This window comes from Bombina bombina, chromosome 4 (assembly GCF_027579735.1).
Source record: "Bombina bombina isolate aBomBom1 chromosome 4, aBomBom1.pri, whole genome shotgun sequence".
Classification (NCBI taxonomy): domain Eukaryota; kingdom Metazoa; phylum Chordata; class Amphibia; order Anura; family Bombinatoridae; genus Bombina; species Bombina bombina.
The window spans coordinates 32,816,323-32,835,919 of record NC_069502.1 but is presented as its reverse complement, the minus strand read 5'-3'; the positions used below and the strand labels follow the sequence as shown (position 1 = coordinate 32,835,919).

Here is a 19,597-nt window from a genome sequence, read left to right as displayed (position 1 = left end):
TGATGCTATATTTGATGTTATGAAGATCAATGTCAAATCCATGTCTTTAGCCATTCTATCCAAGAAGATCTTTATGGTTTAAATCTTGGAATGCTAACATGGTGTCTAAAACTAGATTATCTCTCTCTTTTCAGGTAAAAATCTTTTTGGTTCACAATTGGATTCTATCATCTCCACTTTTACTAGGGGTAAGGGAGTTTTTCTGCCCCAAGACAAGAAATCTAAGGGTAAATTTAAAGCTCCCAATCTTTTTTGTTCCTTCCGTCAGAATAGAGAACAGAAAACCACTCCTTCCCCTAAGGCCTTGTCAGGGTGCCAGGAATCAGACTGAGACGAGAAGTGCAAAAATAATCACACCTTTATTAAATGCAAAAAATAATAAAAAGTCCACAAGTCAAATAACAAGCCAGGAGTCAAAACCAGAGCTGGTAGTCAGACAAGCTGAGTCAGGAGCCAAAGCAAATAGTCAGACGAGCCGGAATCAGGAACAAGGAAAACAGCAGAGTCGGGAACAAGCCAGGAATGAGGTCTGAGACAACGCAAAGGCAAAGCATACTGAATAGAGGCCCTTTAAATAATAAGTGATGACATCACAATTCTGAGACTGCATCCTGTCTCACATGGATGATGTACACCAGTCTGGCCATAAAAGGAAGTGCAGGAAATGAGCAGCATCCCCCACAATGCACCATAGTCAGGAAGAGAGATGAGTAAAATGGCTGCCAGCAGCACATGGCAAACACAACAGGGGAAAAAACCCTGACAGTACCCTCCCCTCATCGACCCCTCCCTCGTGGAAGGACAAAAGGCTTATTGGAGAAACAGGCATGGAAGCACGGAGGAGGGTGGAAGCATGAACATCAGAGGAGGGAACCCAAGAACGCTCCTCCGGACCGTAGCCCCTCCAGTGAACCAAATACTGTACACGGCCCCTGGACATACGAGAGTCAATAATGCTGCTGACCTCATACTCCTCATGATTGTCAACAAAGATAGGGCGGGGATGAGGCAACACAGTGGTAAACCGATTACAAACCAATGGTTTCAAGAGGGAGACATGAAAAACATTGGAGATGCGCATAGCAGGAGGAAGGTCAAGAGCGTAGGCCACAGGATTAACCCGTCGGAGTATTCGAAAAGGACCAACATAATGGGGAGCCAATTTATTGGAAGGCACACAAAGGTTCAAGTTGCGGGAGGACAGCCAAACCCTCTCACCAACCTGGTAGGAAGGTGCGAGCAGATGCCTACGATTAGCCTGGAACTTTTGGCGCTGCATAGAACGATGAAGGCAATCCTGAATCTGCACCCACGTGGAACGGAGTTGCTGGAGATGCTCCTCCAAAGCCTGAATACCCTGAGACATGAATGAATTGGGCAACAAGGATGGTTGAAACCCATAATTCGCCATGAATGGGGATAACTTGGAGGAAGCATTAATAGCACTATTACAAGCAAACTCTGCCCAAGGTAACAGTTCAGACCAATTATTGTGGTGATCTGAGACATAGCAATGAGGAACTGTTCCAGAGCTTGATTAGACCGTTCCGCAGCCCCATTGGATTGAGGGTGAAATGCCGAGGAGAAGGAAAGCTGGATCCCCATTTGAGCACAAAAGGAACACCAAAATATGGAGACAAACTGGCTACCCCGGTCCGACACTATCTCCTTGGGTAACCCATGTAAACGGAAGACCTTCCAGGCAAAAATTAAAGCAAGCTTCATCAAGGGAATGCAATGTGACATTTTAGAAAAACGGTCAACCACCATAAGGATAACAGTATTGCCATTGGAAACAGGGAGCTCGACAATGAAGTTCATGGAAAGATGTGTCCAAGCACGCTCACCATTAGCAATAGGTTGAAGAAGACCCACAGGAAGACGTCGAGGAGTCTTATTCTGTGCACAAGCTGAGCAGGAGGCAACATGCGCAGCAACATCAGAATGAAGACCTGGCCACCAGAATTGTAGAGTGACAGACCAAATCATTTGGTTCTTGCCTGGGTGACCTGCGGCTTTAGGATAGTGGTAAGTGTGCAAAAGTTTAGTTAGAAGATTCTCAGGAACAAAACACTTACCACTAGGTTTCTCAGGAGGTGCATTGGTTTGTGCAGCCAGGATCTCCTCCCCCAAGGGAGAAGTCAAATTAGTACGTATGGTAGCCAAAATATGGTCAGGAGGTATAACAGGAGTAGGTACAGACTCCTCCTTGGACAGAGGCAAAAATTGTCGAGAGAGGGCATCAGCCCTAACATTCTTACTACCAGGCAGGTAGGAGACCACATAATTAAACCGAGACAAAAATAGCACCCATCTGGCCTGTCAGGGCGAAAAAACGTTTTGCTTCAGATAAATAAGTTAAATTCTTGTGGTCAGTAAGAATGAGCACTGGCACGCTAGTACCCTTGAGAAGATGCCTCCATTCCTTGAGTGCCAAAATTATGGCCAGTAATTCCCTGTTGCCAATTTCATAATTGCACTCCGCTGGAGACAATTTCTTAGAGAAGAAACCACATGGATGCAAGGAGCCGTCAGGCGTAGGACGTTGAGACAAGAGGGCACCTACTCCAGTCTCAGATGCATCGACCTCAAGAACGAAAGGCAGGACAGGGTTAGGATGAGCCAGAACTGGAGCGGCAGCAAAGGCAGTCTTAAGACTATCAAAGGCCTTAATGGCAGTAAGTGACCAATGGAGTGGATCATTCTCTTTACGGGTCATGTCTGTGATAGGTTTGACCAAGGAAGAAAAGTTTTTAATAAACTTTCTATTGTAATTGGCGAACCCCAAAAAACGTTGAATAGACCGAAGACGAATTGGGCGAGGCCACTGCAGAACTGCAGATAACTTGTCAGGATCCATGGAGAACCCTGCAACGGAGATAACATAACCTAGGAAGGTTACTTGAGTCTGATGGAACTCACATTTCTCAAGTTTACAAAACAGGCCGTTCTCACGTAGTCTCTGAATGATGAGCCTCAAGTGTGGGTGAGTGTATGAGGATGTCGTCTAAGTACACCACAACACACTGTTGCAACATATCTTGTAGAACATCATTAATAAATTCCTGAAAAACAGCAGGAGCATTACATAGGCCAAAGGGCATTACAAGATACTCATAATGCCCGCTCCTGGTGTTAAATGCTGTTTTCCAATCGTGACCCTCCTTAATCCTAACGAGATTGTACGCTCCTCTCAAATCAAGTTTAGAAAAGACTGTAGCTCCCTTGAGGCGGTCAAAGAGTTCCATAATAAGCAGAATAGGGTAAGCATTCTTAATGGTAAGACGATTAAGACCCCTATAATCGATACATGGTCTTAACTCGCCACCCTTTTTCTTCACAAAGAAGAAGCCAGCCCCTGCAGGAGAGCAGGATTTGTGGATGATCCCCCGCGACAGAGCATCGGCAACATACTCCTCCGTAGCACAATTCTCTGCAACAGACAGAGGGTACACCCGGCCTCGAGGAGGAATGGCTCCGGGTTGCAGGTCTATGGCACAATCGTAAGACCGGTGAGGAGGCAATGTACCGGCACGCACCTTGTCAAACACGTCTAGGAACTCTCAGTACTCCTCTGGCAATTGAGATACCGAAGAAGTGCACAAGACTTTAACTGGTTTTTGAAGACAAGTGGAAATACATTGCAGGGACCACAACAAAATTTCGGACCTGTGCCAGTCGAGACTGGGATTGTGCTTTTGGAGCCAGGGATAACCCAGAACAACTGCAAAATGCAGAGAGTTCATCACTTGGAACTGGAGGGTTTCAAAAAGGAGAGCCCCAAAAGCCATGGACAACGGAGCAGTTTCGTGAGTAACGAGTGCGGGCTGAAGGGGCCTGCCATCAATGGCCTCAATAGCAAGTGGAACGGACCGGGGCAAAACAGGAATGGAGTGCTTTGATACAAAAGCACTGTCAATATAATAGCCTGCAGCACCATAGTCAACAAGAGCCTGGGTGACTATGGAGGAGTCCACCCAGGAAAGGACAACCGTGATCAAATGTTTCTCCTTAAGCGGTTCCGGGGACGAGGATAAACCACCCAAGGTCTGCCCCTGACAGGACCTTAGGTGTGAGCGTTTCCCGCCTGTGTAGGGCAAGACTTCAAAAGGTGGCCCTGTAACCCACAATAGAGGCAGAGCCCCTCCCTCCTCCTAAAGACCCTCACCGCCGCGGAAAGACGCGTGAATCCCAACTGCATCGGCTCAGCAGTACCTGGTGACTCGGGACCAGGAGGCATGGGAGGAGAGGGAGGCATGGGTGGGAATGAACACGTAGGAGACAACGGAACAGGAGGCTTCCGCAAGCGCTCCTTGAAAGAGGGCCTCTCTCTGAGTCTGATGTCAATTAGGATCAAAAAAGACACCAATGCCTCGAGATCCTCTGGTAAATCTCTGGCAGCAACTTCATCTTTAATCGCATCAGAGAGCCCATGAAAGAAGGGGGCAACAAGGGCTTCATTGTTCCAACCTACCTCTGTGGCAAGTGTACGGAACTCAATAGCATTCTGAGCAACATATCTTGTACCTTGCTGAATGGACATGAGTCGTTTAGCAGCAGAGGAGGAGCGAGCCGGAACATCAAATACCCTTCGAAAGGAGGCCACAAATTCAGGGTAATTTGAAATCACAGGTTTATTAGTCTCCCACAAGGGATTAGCCCAGGCAAGAGCTGTGTCGGAGAGTAACGAGATGAGAAATCCCACCTTAGCTCTGTCAGAGGGAAACGCCTGAGGTAACATCTCAAAGTAAATGCCCACCTGGTTCAAAAACCCTCTGCACTGAATAGGATCACCTCCATATCACTGAGGTAGAGGTGCAGAACCGGACATGCTCCTGGTAGACATAGGTGCAGCAGCGGAAACAGGAGCAGCCATAACTTGCGGGACACTTTGGTCCAAATGTGCAGTGCGAGTCAGCAGGGTTTGCAGGGCTAGTGCAAATTGATCCAAGCGGTGATCCTGTACATCCATCCTGGAAATGATGGCAGGTAAAGGTGGATAATTAGCAGCATCAGGATTCATGGCCTTTGCGTAATGTCAGGGTGCCAGGAATCAGACTGAGACGAGAAGTGAAAAAACAATCACACCTTTATTAAAAGCAAAAAATAATAAAAAGTCCACAAGTCAAATAACAAGCCAGGAGTCAAAACCAGAGCTGGTAGTCAGACAAGCCGAGTCAAGGGCCAAAAGCGAATAGTCAGAAGAGCCAGAATCAGGAACAAGGAAAACAGCAGAGTCAGGAACAAGCCAGGGATCAGGAACCAGGAAGGACGTCAGGCAGCCAGGTAATACACAGGAACTCTCACAAACAGGTCTGAGACAACGCAAGGGCAAAGCATACTGAACAGAGGCCCTTAAAATAATAAGTGATGACATCACAATTCTGAGACTGCATCCTGTCTCACATGGATGTTGCACACCAGTCTGGCCATAAAAGAAAGTGCAGGAAATGAGCAGCATCCCCCACAATGCACCATAGTCAGGAAGAGAGGTGAGTAAAATGGCTGCCAGCAGCACATGGCAAACACAACAGGAGAAAAAACCCTGACAGGCCTCTGGCTCTAATTGGAGACCATCTCCAAATTGGAATAAATCCAAGCCTTATAAGAAACCAAATCCTGCCCCTAAACCTACATGAAGGTGCGGCCCTCAAGCCAGTTCTTCTGGTAGGGGGCGGACTAAAGCTATTTCAAAGAGTTTGGACAGACTCTATCCAAAATCAGTGGATTCAGAATATAATTTCTCAGGGGTATCGCATAGGATTCAGAATAAGACCTCCTTTGGGAAGATTCTTTCTTACCCATGTACCAAAAAAAAAAACAGTAAAAGCTCATGCCTTTATGAAATGTGTTTACTTTCAGGGGTAATTATCCCAGTTCCATAGCAGGAACAAGGATTGGAGTTTTTTTTTCAAATCTATTTATATCCTAAGAAATCTAAAATCTCAACATTTTAAAAGGGTGGTATTTTTTTCTCATATAAAAACCATACACGCTTTAAAAAAAAAAAAAAAAAAAAAAAAAAGTTTTTCACTGGACTAATATTTTATCATGTTTTGTTTGAGTCACCCCAGGTAATTTTCAAGAAAATTATTTCTCTTCACTTATACTCTTAGATAATATTAGACGTTCATCCTCATTGGTGTGATCACCTTCTTCCTGCACATAGCTTGCAGGCTCAGTCTCTATCTCTCACTTTTTTGTTTTTGCCATCTTCCTGTATGGAAAGATTTATCACTCATGGAAAACACAACTCACCCACAATGCCCCCTAAAATAAAAGATAAGAAAACCAAACTTTTGGATATTAGCTCAGATGTTTATTCAGAAGTTGCTAACCCCTCCTTAGACCTACAGCCAGTGATGGCACAATTATCTGATTTTTTGTCACCCAAATTTGAGGAAATCAAAAAGGAATTAGCCAGTATTTCTACCAATATTACCTCTCTTTCAACTGAAGTAAGACACTTTGCAAATAGACTATCTGAGAGTAGGATTTCAGATTTAGAGGATCTAACCAATACACAGGACATTCAAACACATAAACAAGAATCCCAAATTAATAATTTGCAAAATCGACTGGAGGATCTGGATGATCGCTCCAAACGAAATAATAATATCAGAATAGTAGGACTCCCTGAAACCGTGGAATATAATGATCTTTTGAAATTTACTTCTACATTATTACCACAGGCTCTAGGTTTTCCTCCTTCGCTACTTCCTTTAGCAGTAGAAAGAGCTCACAGGATAGGTCCCCCCAAAACTAATGTAAATGGTTCACCCAGGAATAGAATGTCCATTGTTAAACTACTAAAGTTTCAGGAAAAAATTGAGTTATTAAAATTATATAAGAAAATCGATTCTTTCTCTATAGCTAATAATAGGATATTATTATTCCAGGATTTTTCAAATGAAACCTCGGCAAAGAGGAAACTCATGCCCCCCTATTGTACACAGCTTATTAATAAAGGTCTTAAAGCCCGATTAATATACCCTGCCAAGATTGTAGTAGAAGATCATATCGGATCACTCTCAATAGTGTAGCTGAGGCTCAAGAATTTGCTTTAACCAAATAATATCTCATTCAGGTAGTTGTTATCTAAGTTGGGGGTCACACTGCAAAACCATCTGTATAAGAGTGTTTATATTTTTAGAATACCCTCACATTCACATAAGAGTTATGCAGCTAGTATTTATCACCTTCTGCACAGACTGCTGTTTTTATCTTGTTCCCCATATCAAGTATATGAAGTTTCCCCCCCCCTTTTTTTCCCTTCCTCAGTCCCTCCCCCCCCCCCCCCTCTTGCTCTACTCCTTGATATGAATCGCGTATTATTAGGTACTGTTTCAAGTTTTAAATGATTACTGGAATGTAGGAGGTATAACCTCCCCAATGAAACGTAAACTTATTATAAAAACTCTCGCTAAACATCATCCAGATGTGGTGTTCTTGCAGGAGACCCATTTAAAAGAAGCCGAGATGGCGAAGCTGAAAATAAAATGGGTAGGAGAGGTGATAGCGACACCGGTCAATAATAGAAAAGCTGGGGTTGCCATTTTATTACATAAAAACTTAGATTATGAGATCAAAAAGATCGAGCTTGACTCTGATGCAGGATTTATTATCGTGCAACTAGTAATCAATAATATCAATTTTATATTATGTAATATTTATGGACCAAACGCTCATACCCCCATATTCTGGGAAAAAATCGAAGTCAAATTATTTCCATTTGTTAATCAGAATCTCATTTTAGGGGGTGATTTTAATATTTCAATATGCCCTGAACTGGATAGATTTTCAATGAAAAAACTTCAGGAATATAATAAAAGGGCTAAATGTTTGAAACAATTCTGTCGTAAACTTAAGCTGCTAGAAATTTGGCGCATTAAGAATCCTGATGCTTGAGTGTTCTCTTGTGAGTCAAAAACACATAGAACATTTTCAAGAATTAACATGCTATTAATATCAGAATCTCTCTCTGTTCTAAAGATAAATCCAGAAATTGCCGATATAGAAATTTCAGACCATTCTATTATATCGCACATTGTCTATACCTAGAGATAAAAGTCAAAATGTTATATTCCCGCGTTTTTTGCTTAATAATCCCAGATTTAATGTATGGTTGAAACAAAAATGGAAAGATTTTGTTACTTTTAATATTTCTCAAATTAATAAAATAGAAACTTTTTTGGAATCCTCAATAAGCTGTTTTAAGAGGGAAAATTAAGTTGTATTTAATGGCCTAGAATAAGAAAAACAGGGCAGTTGAAATACAGCTTGCAAATCATATTAAAATGCCCTTAGAAGGGGGCGGAGTTAACCGCCGAAGATGTAGGATGCCTTGTCTGGGAGCTCCTGACCTCAAACTCTAAAAAACGGGGTATAACCCCGATATAATCTAGTCTTTTTTGGCCGGTGGCTAGAGGACATTGATGTGGGAAGAAGCCTGTGACATGGGGATGGAGAATTCGTTGGCACAACTATATTGATGAGCTGAATGATTCAAGCGGAGCTCTGAGCCACATGCTGCAGCGCCATTTTGAGGGGAGATATGCAAATGCCCGCCATGGAGATCCAGGAACTCTATACCGGCATTAGAGAATTACTTGAAGAGTATGGGAGAAAGATCTGCGAGAGATTTGATGCCCTCGAGGTAATCATCCAAGAGGCGCAGACCCGTAGCAGCACAGCCGCTGAAAAGCATATACCAGCACTAGAGCCGCTGTGCCCTGCTGCAATTGTGGACCCCCAGATGTGTATTCAACCACTGCTGTCGATGAGTGCGGACACCAAGTTGGGGCTCTGTTCTCGCACTACTACCAAAAGCAGCTCGCAAATAGGGGACATACCGCAGTACAGAGGAGGAAGCCCAGTGGAGCCTGACGGCTTACCTACATTGTCATGCGCATCTCTCTGGGTCACTGATGCTGCGGGGTTATCGAGGGGCCTAACTGACTGCGGAAATCCCTTGTCATTGTCCATGAAGCGGCCTGGTCTGACAGATGCATACACCCATCAGAGCGCTGAGCGACAGACCCTCGATTACAGATCTGGCATAGGATAAGACTGTTTTCCCTTATGTGACATGCCTGCAAGTACTGGGACTTCATAACTTTCAATGACGGCCCTTCAGCCTGATAACTCAGACCTACGGTACTTAGCTTACGATGGCAAGCAGTAGGTAAAAGTCGCAGGCAGCTTGCTATGCCATTTCCTTTTTCTCTGATGGTCCCGAGACCTGATAACTGGACTTCCTTGCTAAAGTTGTTCATCTGCCCAAACTGCATCTCCATGCTGAATGATCAGATCGTCTATACCTACCACATCCATTAACCGTTATGTGTCCTGCCCCCAGTTAGAACTAATGAAGATTCTGTGTGAATTACCTACTACTACACTTATCCCTTAGGGTTTTATATTACTCAGAGGTTAATAATGGAGCCCTTATGGTCAATTATTTGTTGTAAATCCTACATCTATCATCTCAGTAAGCTTTAAGAGGTTCTATTCTATTGCAGGAATGTATAACTTTATGCTGTCTATAATATCTCTTACCTAGAATATGACAAGTTAGCATGCTATCTTATATGATTTAACTATCTCTCAGAGAAAAATAAGAGAAACTCTATGGTGACATTCCTTTATACTAAAGGAAGCTTAAGGTAAAGCAATCAATAGCACGTATTTTCTTTGGTGTAGAATTAATGAATGTTCTGTGCGCCTTACATACCTTATTTTATATCTCATCACTACTTATTAATGCTTAGTATCAATGTTTTTTTGGATAGACAGGAAGATAGCCTGCATACTCTATCATTATATTGCCATGTATGATCAACTCAGAGCTTTGTCTGAAATGTACATTCTAGTCAAGGCTGTCCACATGCTTAGTTATCCTTATTCAGACAGTCATAGTGTTAAGTTACTCTGTAAAAATCTCTGGGCCCAATGTTATGAGTGTAAGTTAACAATAGTAAGATCTGTCATTTTTGGCTTTCCCTCCTTTTATAGTGATTTCCTGTTTTCTGAAGTTTGCTTAAGATAATAGTTTGAGATTGCCTATGTTCTAATAGTGGCTTAGTATTAATGGTTATTAGATTATAATATTAAGTAAGAGAGGCTATACTCCATGTTTTTCCAAATGATGATCTCTACAGAGCTACCCTGATGTTTTTATTATGCTTTACTATATTGATATTATATATGTACTACATATTCTGTATTTATCCCACATAAGTTGAAATTGCAATCTTTACTATTATCTACGTTGCCATATCCTCAATTGTTTTGTTTAACTTTGGGTCCCACGACTGGACCTGCTTGTCTGAGGAACTCGCAAAACCTACATGATTTAAAAAAAAAATGAGGTGCCCATTGTGTAATGTCATGCCAGTATAATATAAGCTGTATAATGTATTCTGTTGATGAGACTGTTGTCAATGTGATATTCAACCTCAATAAAAAACTATTTAACAAAAAAAAAAAATGCCCTTAGAAGATATTATAATGAAACAACTCCATTTAATTGGAATAAATATTGTGAGGCTGGAAATAATCGTTATGTGTTCTTAAAAAAGAAGTCTCATAGAGAGGAGCTTAAACTGAATTTACAGTATAGAGGATATTATGGTACTTCAGCAAAACATTTAGCTAACCTGATTAAAAATAGAAACAGTAAGAACTATATCACAGCAATTAAGTCTGGCAAGGATAGATTCACGGATACTGAAAATATCATGAAGGTTTTTCATAGCTTCTACCAAAAGTTGTATGATGGAACTGATATTAATTGTTCAAATTTAGATAGTTTCCTGTCGAAAATCTCACTCCCGCAGATATGGAAAAAACATTTAATTGAATTAAACGCTCCTATCACAAGGGAAGAAATTACCAAAGCGATTGAAAAAGCTAAATTAAACAAGACACCAGGCCCTGATTTTCTGCCAGCAGAATTTTATAAAATTTTATCCCAGGAAATTAATTATACTTTGGGAAGGCTTTATAATGAGTACTATTCCCACAATAATATTATGTCTAATTATTTTACGGCAGCTAATGTAACTTTAATCTTAAAGAAAGACAAGGAGGTGGAGGACCCAGCATCATACAGACCAATCTCTGTCCTCAATGCAGACTATAAAATCATGACCTCGATAATTGCTACCAGACTGGTTAAGGGGTTAGATAAGATCATACATCCTGATCAGACTGGGTTTATGCATGGTAGGAATTCCTCTAAAAATACTCATAAAGTGGTCATGTTGTTAGATTACTTGTGGAATAGGGAGAAAATTAAGAACGAGGGAACATTCTCAGACATAGCACTTCTTACAGTAGATGCGGAAAAAGCTTTTGATTCCATCACGTGGCACTATTTATTTAGGGCCCTGGAAAAATTTGGGTTTCAGGGGCAATTTGTACATTTTATCCATAACATTTATAAAAACCCAGTCTCATATCTACTGATTAATGGAATGCTCTCCCCTAAAATAACACTTAGTAGGGGAACAAGGCAGGGATGTCCCTTGTCACCACTGCTTTTCAACATTGCGTTAGAACCCTTGGCTGAATGGCTAAGGGTTAATCTTGCTGGAGTTCTCATGGGGTCTCAAAAACTAAAAAAATGTTTTGCTGATTTCAGCTCCTTTTCTGGATATAAAATTTACTTTGGGAAAAGTGAACTCATGTGGGTTATTAAATCTCGGGTAAGCTGTCCAAATCATCCTTTTAAAGTCGTAGATTTCTTTAAGTATTTAGGCATATTACTTCATAGGAACCCACAAAAATGGTACAACTTAAACTTTTTGTCCTTATTACAAAAGATTTTAAAAAAAATTAATTATGGGCCTCTTTGCCGTTATCCATATCTGCACGAGTGAATTTAATAAAACAATTGTTTTTCCCCAAATATTATATCCACTTCAAAATCTCCCGTTTTTCACAAATATCGATATGCGGAAATATGATTCTAGTCAATCTAAATTTATCTGGGGAACTAAAAAACCTTGTATCTCCTTAGGTAGGCTGACCCAAAAAAGTGTCAAGCAGGATTAGCATTACCAAATATGAGACTGTATAATATGGCTACATTAGTTAAAATTGTGTTTGATTGGAAAGCTGACTCTACCAATTTTGCTACTATTGAACTAGAGAGCCACTGTATTGTTCCCTTCTCATTAAAAGCTATTTTACACTGTTCAATTAAATATCTTCCTCTCAAGAGCTTATCGTTAATTTCTATTAAAAATGTAGTAATAGCCTGGCAAAAATGTTGTAGGTTGTTGGAAGTGGATCCCACTTCTCAAAATGTTTACCCATAAGAGGTAACCCAGAGTTTTTGCCCGGAATACAGTATGACATTTTTAAAAAATGGGAATAGAATGGGCTGGAATTTGCATTGCAGTTACTAATGGATAAGACAGCATTTATGTCCTCCTGATATCCTTTTTCAACAATTTAATTTACCCAGGAATAATATGTTTGCTTATTTCCAGCTTCGTCATTTTATTTTGAGTCATTCTCCTGCAGTGGACAGGGAAGCTGCATCAATAAATTTAGTATTGGCAATACCTCAATCGCACTCATCTATGACCTAATGCTAGCTAAGCAAGGTACTTTAATGTTAGAGAAAATTTGTAAGGTCTGGGTGGGTTATTTTCCCGCTATATATCCAGATCTGATCAGTCAGAGTTTTCTTTCAATAAATAAATCTGTTGTAGCCATGAACTGGAAAGAATCGCATTTCAAGCTTATCAACAAATACTATATTTCTCCTGGTAAGATGGCACAATTTTATTACTCGCACGTTTTTTCATGTCCTCGGTGCTCCTATTCTAATGCCAACCTAATGCATATGTTCTGGTTTTGCCCCGAAATTTTGCTATTTTGGTTGAAAATCCAGTACTGGGTTAACCAGTTATTTAACTCATTTATACAACTCTCACCAGATGAAGTGATATTCTTAAAAATCCACAATCATATTGAGCCTCTTTTTTATATGCTTTTACAACTTTCATACTCACTGCCAGATTTTTTATAATTAAGAACTGGCAGACTAACAAAGCTCCTTCTTTTTGTCTCTTTCTCAGTGAAATTCAGGCTCAAATTATATATGAAGCATTCCATACCCAGTTCTCATCAGAAAAGAAAATTAGTAAATTTATTTGCAGCTGGCTCCCAGTTATTACATCTTACCCTTTGGCAGTCTTCATCCTATCCGGCAAGAAGAGGTCCAGAAGAGGGTTTGAAGTCTTCATCCTATCCGGCAAGAAGAGGACATCCGGACCGGTAGACATGTTCATCCAGGCGGCGTCTTCTATCTTCATCCATCCGGCGCGGAGCGGGACCATCTTGAAGCAACCAACGCAGATCCATCCTCTTCTTCCGGCGACTCCCGACGAATGAAGGTTCCTTTAAGTGACGTCATCCAAGATGGTGTCCCTCGAATTCCGATTGGCTGATAGGATTCTATCAGCCAATCGGAATTAAGGTAGGAAAAACCTGATTGGCTGATTGAATCAGCCAATCAGATTCAAGTTCAATCTGATTGGCTGATCCAATCAGCCAATCAGATTGAGCTCGCATTCTATTGGCTGTTCCGATTGTATGTTTTTTTTTAAATGCAAAAGAGCTGGTATGAGTGAGGTGGGAGGTGTATTTATAAGCACTTGATATTTGGGAAACTTTGTCCCCTCCTGATAGGAATGTATATCCCATCAGTAACTAGCTCGTGGACTCTCGCCACTATGAAATAAATAAATTTATCAGATAAGTTCTTACATTAATTATGTTTTTACTTCTGTTATTATATCTATATTATATCTGTATTATTATGTATATCTATATTATATCTGTATTATTATGTATATTATATTATATCTGTATTATTATGTATATCTATATTATATCTGTATTATTATGTATATCTATATTATATTATAGCTGTATTATTTAATACTACTAAATCCCATATAGCTTTACCCGTATTAATTGTGTCATGAAGCTATCTTTGAGCTTATTTCCCTTAGTTGTATTGTTAGTTTCATTGGGCCAGTTTATTTCTTGGTAGTTAAAATCTCCCATAATTACATCACTGTTATTATTAGCAGCCTTACCTCTTCGCATTAGCAGTTGAGTTTCCTCCATGCTTGTAGCATGTACCCAAAAATAATTGTTTAGTATTTATTCCCCACTCTTTTAACCAACAGTATCTCTACATTATTACCGGTATAATCCTAAATATCTTCCCTTATTGTAGGTTTAAGTTCAGGTTTGATATGCAGATTCCTCCTCCTTTCTTTTTTTACCTCAATCCCTCTAAGATATAACCCTCTAAGTTAACTGCCCAGAAATGGGAATTATCCCACCAGGTTATGATAATAATATCATATTCCTCTGCTAAGGGCTCCAGCTGCCCTATTGTACCAGTCAGGCTTCTTGCATTTGTTGTCAAACATTACATTTTCTTGTGCTTTCTGCTGCTACTTGGTGCTCTTCATGCACAATTTTGTAATGTGTTATTTCCCAAGTGTACTCTTCCGTAATCCAAGCTTTGAGATATAAGATAACGGCCTTATGTAGAGTGGCTAGGTTAGTGTATTTATTTTGTATATGAAGAACCTATGTATATTATGCTAAATATTGAAATCACTATCTTTTTGCCTGTGGACTGTAATCTTGTCCTTTATCTGAGAGCAAAAAGTAAAGAGAAGCAAGGATCTTTCTTTAATGGTATGTTTAAGTTCTGGTAAAATTATTACCTTGGTTTTTTTTGTACAAAAAGCCATTGTGAGGGACCTAGAACCCTTAAGACTTTGACCTGATCTTAAAGAATCTGTTGGAATTAGAAGCAGGTAATATTTATCTTCCTTTTCTGTAGGCCTCCAACCCATTGTGGCAATCCCGTGGCTCAAGCACAGTCTCATCTGGTGGACGATTCCGTTGCCCATCCTGTCGTCATGAGGTTGTTCTAGACAGACATGGCGTGTATGGTCTACAGAGAAATCTTCTGGTTGAGAACATTATAGACATCTACAAGCAGGAGTCATCCAGGTGAGGAGGCATGTGTTCTATGAATGCCATGCCTGTATTACCCGGGTCAGTGCCATTATCTACCAAGTAGACTTAGCTATTGGGTGTAGAATGCAGTTTAAGATGCAATGGCAATATAGACTTGAGAATTATTTCAGACTGTTTGAATTTTGATAAATAATGTAGTTATGCAGCGAGTACGGACAGTAGGATACTTGTTTGCACAGGAAGAGAGGCAGAAAAAGGAAGGTTCCTATATCACTTTATAGATCACAAATTAGACCATATTTCCAGTAGACATGTGCGATTCGTTTCGGATTAATTCGGAGATTCGGTAAATTCGGAGATTCGGATCGATTCGAATTTCCGAATTAAAATACTGCCAAATCTACCGAATTAATCCGAATTAGCTGCCGAATCTACCGAATAAATCCGAATTAGCTCGGTAAATTCGGCATTCCTCCATAGGAAACAATGGGGCAGTTTCGGCTGAAAAAAAGCAGCGTTCAGCTCTTAACGCAGCCCCATTGTTTCCTATGGGGAAACACTAAGTCTGCACCTAACATCCTAACATGTACCCCGAATCTAAACACCCCTAATCTAACACTTATTAACCCCTAATCTGCCGTCCCCGCTATCGCTGACACCTGCATTATCTTATTAACCCCTAATCTGCCGCTCCGGACACCGCCGCCACCTACATTATAGCTATGTACCCCTAATCTGCTGCCCCTTACATCGCCGACACCTACATAATATTTATTAACCCCTAATCTGCCCCCCCCCCCCCACGTCGCCGCAACCTAACTACAAGTATTAACCCCTAATCTGCCGACCGGACCTCGCCGCTACTATAATAAATGTATTAACACCTAAACTGCCGCACTCCCACCTCGCAAACCCTATAATAAATAGTATTAACCCCTAATCTGCCCCCCCCCCCAACGTAGCCGCAACCTAACTGCAAGCATTAACCCCTAATCTGTCGACCGGACACCGCCGCCACCTACATTATAGCTATGAACCCCTAATCTGCTGTCCCTAACATCGCCAACCCCTATATTATATTTATTAACCCCTAATCTGCCCCCCCCAACGGCACCGCAACCTAACTACATGTATTAACCCCTAATCTGCCGACCGGATATCGCCGCCACTATAATAAATGTATTAACCCCTAAACCGCCGCACTCCCGCCTCGCAAACACTATAATAAATTTTATTAACCCCTAATCTGCCCTCTTTAACATCGCCGCCACCTACCTACAATTATTAACCCCTAATCTCCCGCTCCCAACGTCGCCGCTACTATAATAAAGTTATTAACCCCTAAACCTAAGTCTAACCCTAACACCCCCCTAACTTAAATATAATTTAAATAAAACGAAATAAATTTAATATAATTAACTAAATTAATCCTATTTAAAACTAAATACTTACCTGTAAAACAAACCCTAATATAGCTACAATATAACTAATAGTTACATTGTAGCTATTTTAGGATTGATATTTATTTTACAGGCAACTTTGTATTTATTTTAACTAGGTACAATATCTATTAAATAGTTATTTACTATTTAATAGCTACCTAGTTAAAATAATTACAAAATTACCTGTAAAATAAATCCTAACCTAAGTTACAATTAAACCTAACACTACACTATCATTAAATAAATTAAATAAATTAACTACAAGTACTTACAATTAAATACAATTAAATAAACTAAACTAAAGTACAAAAAAAACAAAACACTAAATTACAAAAAATAAAAAAAATATTACAAGAATTTTAAATTAATTACACCTAATCTAAGCCCCCTAATAAAATAACAAAGCCCCCCAAAATAAAAAAATGCCCTACCCTATACTAAATTACAAAAGTTAACAGCTCTATTACCTTACCAGCCTTTAAAAGGGCCTTTTGCGGGGCATGCCCCAAAGAAAACAGCTCTTTTGCCTGTAAAAAAACCCCACAATACCACCCCCCAACATTACAACCCACCACCCACATACCCCTACTCTAACCCAAACCCTCCTTAAATAAACCTAACACTAAGCCCCTGAAGATCTCCCTACCTGTTCCGATCAGCCAATAGAATGCAAGGTCAATCTGATTGGCTGATAGAATCCTATCAGCCAATCGGAATTCAAGGGACGCCATCTTTGATGACGTCACTTAAAGGTACCGTCATTTAGTCGTCGGATCAAGAAAGAAGAGGATGCTCCGCGCCGGATGTCTTCAGGATGCTGCCGCTCCGCTCCAGATGGATGAAGATAGAAGATGCCGCCTGGATGAAGACTTCTGATGGATGGAAGACCTCTTCTTGCCCCGCTTGGATGAAGACTTCTGCCGGTCTGGATGTCCTCTTCTGCCCCATCGGATGAAGACTTCGGCCCGGCTGGGTGAACACGACTCAAGGTAGGGAGATCTTCAGGGGTTTAGTGTTAGGTTTATTTAAGGGGGGTTTGGGGTAGAGTAGGGGTATGTGGGTGGTGGGTTGTAATGTTGGGGGGTGGCATTGTGGGGTTTTTTACAGGCAAAAGAGCTGTTTTCTTTGGGGCATGCCCCGCAAAAGGCCCTTTAAGGGCTGGTAAGGTAATAGAGCTGTTAACTTTTGTAATTTAATATAGGGTAGGGCATTTTTTTATTTTGGGGGGCTTTGTTATTTTATTAGGGGGCTTAGATTAGGTGTAATTAGTTTAAAATTCTTGTAATATTTTTTTATTTTTTTGTAATTTAGTGGGTTTTTTTGTAGTTTAGTTTATTTAATTGTATTTAATTGTAGGTACTTGTAGTTAATTTATTTAATTTATTTCATGATAGTGTAGTGTTAGGTTTAATTGTAACTTAGGTTAGGATTTATTTTACAGGTAAATTTGTATTTATTTTAGCTAGGTAGTTATTAAATAGTTATTAACTATTTAATAGCTATTGTACCTAGTTAAAATAAATGCAAAGTTGCCTGTAAAATAAATATAAATCCTAAAATAGCTACAATGTAACTATTAGTTATATTGTAGATATATTAGGGTTTATTTTACAGGTAATTATTTAGTTTTAAATAGGATTAATTTATTTTATTAATTTAATGATAGTGTAGTGTTAGGTGTAATTGTAACTTAGGTTAGGATTTATTTTACAGGTAAATTTGTATTTATTTTAGCTAGGTAGTTATTAAATAGTTATTAACTATTTAATAGCTATTGTACCTAGTTAAAATAAATGCAAAGTTGCCTGTAAAATAAATATAAATCCTAAAATAGCTACAATGTAACTATTAGTTATATTGTAGATATATTAGGGTTTATTTTACAGGTAATTATTTAGTTTTAAATAGGATTAATTTATTTAATTATAGTAAATTTATTTAATTTTTTTATTTAAATTATATTTAAGTTAGGGGGGTGTTAGGGTTAGGGTTAGACTTAGGTTTAGGGGTTAATAACTTTATTATAGTAGCGGCGACGTTGGGGGCGGGAGATTAGGGGTTAATAATTGTAGGTAGGTGGCGGCGATGTTAGGGAGGGCAGATTAGGGGTTAATAAAATTTATTATAGTGTTTGTGAGGCGGGAGTGCGGCAGTTTAGGGGTTAATACATTTATTATAGTGGCGGCGATGTCCGGTCGGCAGATTAGGGGTTAATACTTGTAGTTAGGTTGCGGCGACGTTGGGGGGGCAGATTAGGGGTTAATAACTATAATGTAGGGTTCGGCGATGTTAGGGACAGCAGATTAGGGGTTAATAGCTATAATGTAGGTGGCGGCGGTGTCCGGTCGACAGATTAGGGGTTAAATAATTTTATGATAGTGTTTGCGATGTGGGGGGGGCCTCGTGTTTCATAGGTAGTTTATGGGCGTTAGTGTACTTTAGCACTGTAGTTAAGAGCTTTATATTCCGGTGTTAGCCCATAAAGCTCTTAACTACTGACTTTATTCGGTAGATTCAGATGGCCGTGTATTACACTAGTATTTACACCTAATATACAGTACATAATACTAGTCTAATACTCAGCATATCCCACCTAAAACATACCGAAATTCCGGAACCGAATCGAACCGAATTCAGCTGAATTTATCTGAATCCGAATAAATCCGAAACAAATTCATTCAAATCCGAATAAATCCGAAATGAATTAATTCAAATTTCAACGAATTCGAATCGATCCGAACCTAAACACAACCGAATTTTTTCGCCATGCACATATCTAATTTCCAGAAAGAAATAAATAAACTAGAAACCGCTCAAGGAGGAAGGGGCTACTAAACTGGTATATGGCCTAAACAATAAAACATACAAGGAAAGGCTTCATGGTCTTAATGTGATATAATAGCTGTTAGCGCTGCAGAATCTGTTGGCGCTCTACAAATAACCGATAATAATAATAATAATAATAGAAACCTTCAGGCATATTAAGAATTTTATAAAGCGAAGGGTGAAAGTATTTGTCAACAAAAGTGCAACAGCAGGACAAGGGGTCATGAGTTGGAGGGCAGTAGGTTTTATGAATAACTTTTAGAAGCACTTACAGAAAGTAGTTGTTTCATGAAATAGACTTCTAATAC

The 19,597-nt window shown here is 39.9% G+C and overlaps 1 protein-coding gene across 1 annotated transcript in view; it reads left to right on the top strand.

The window, feature by feature from the left end:
• TRIM54 (tripartite motif containing 54) overlaps positions 1-19,597 on the top strand; it is a 301,214-nt gene that overhangs the window by 43,859 nt on the left and 237,758 nt on the right. Inside the window, exon 2 of the mRNA XM_053709453.1 lies at positions 14,882-15,054. Coding sequence (XP_053565428.1) covers positions 14,882-15,054 — 173 coding nt within the window. The remainder of the gene's footprint in view (positions 1-14,881; positions 15,055-19,597) is intronic.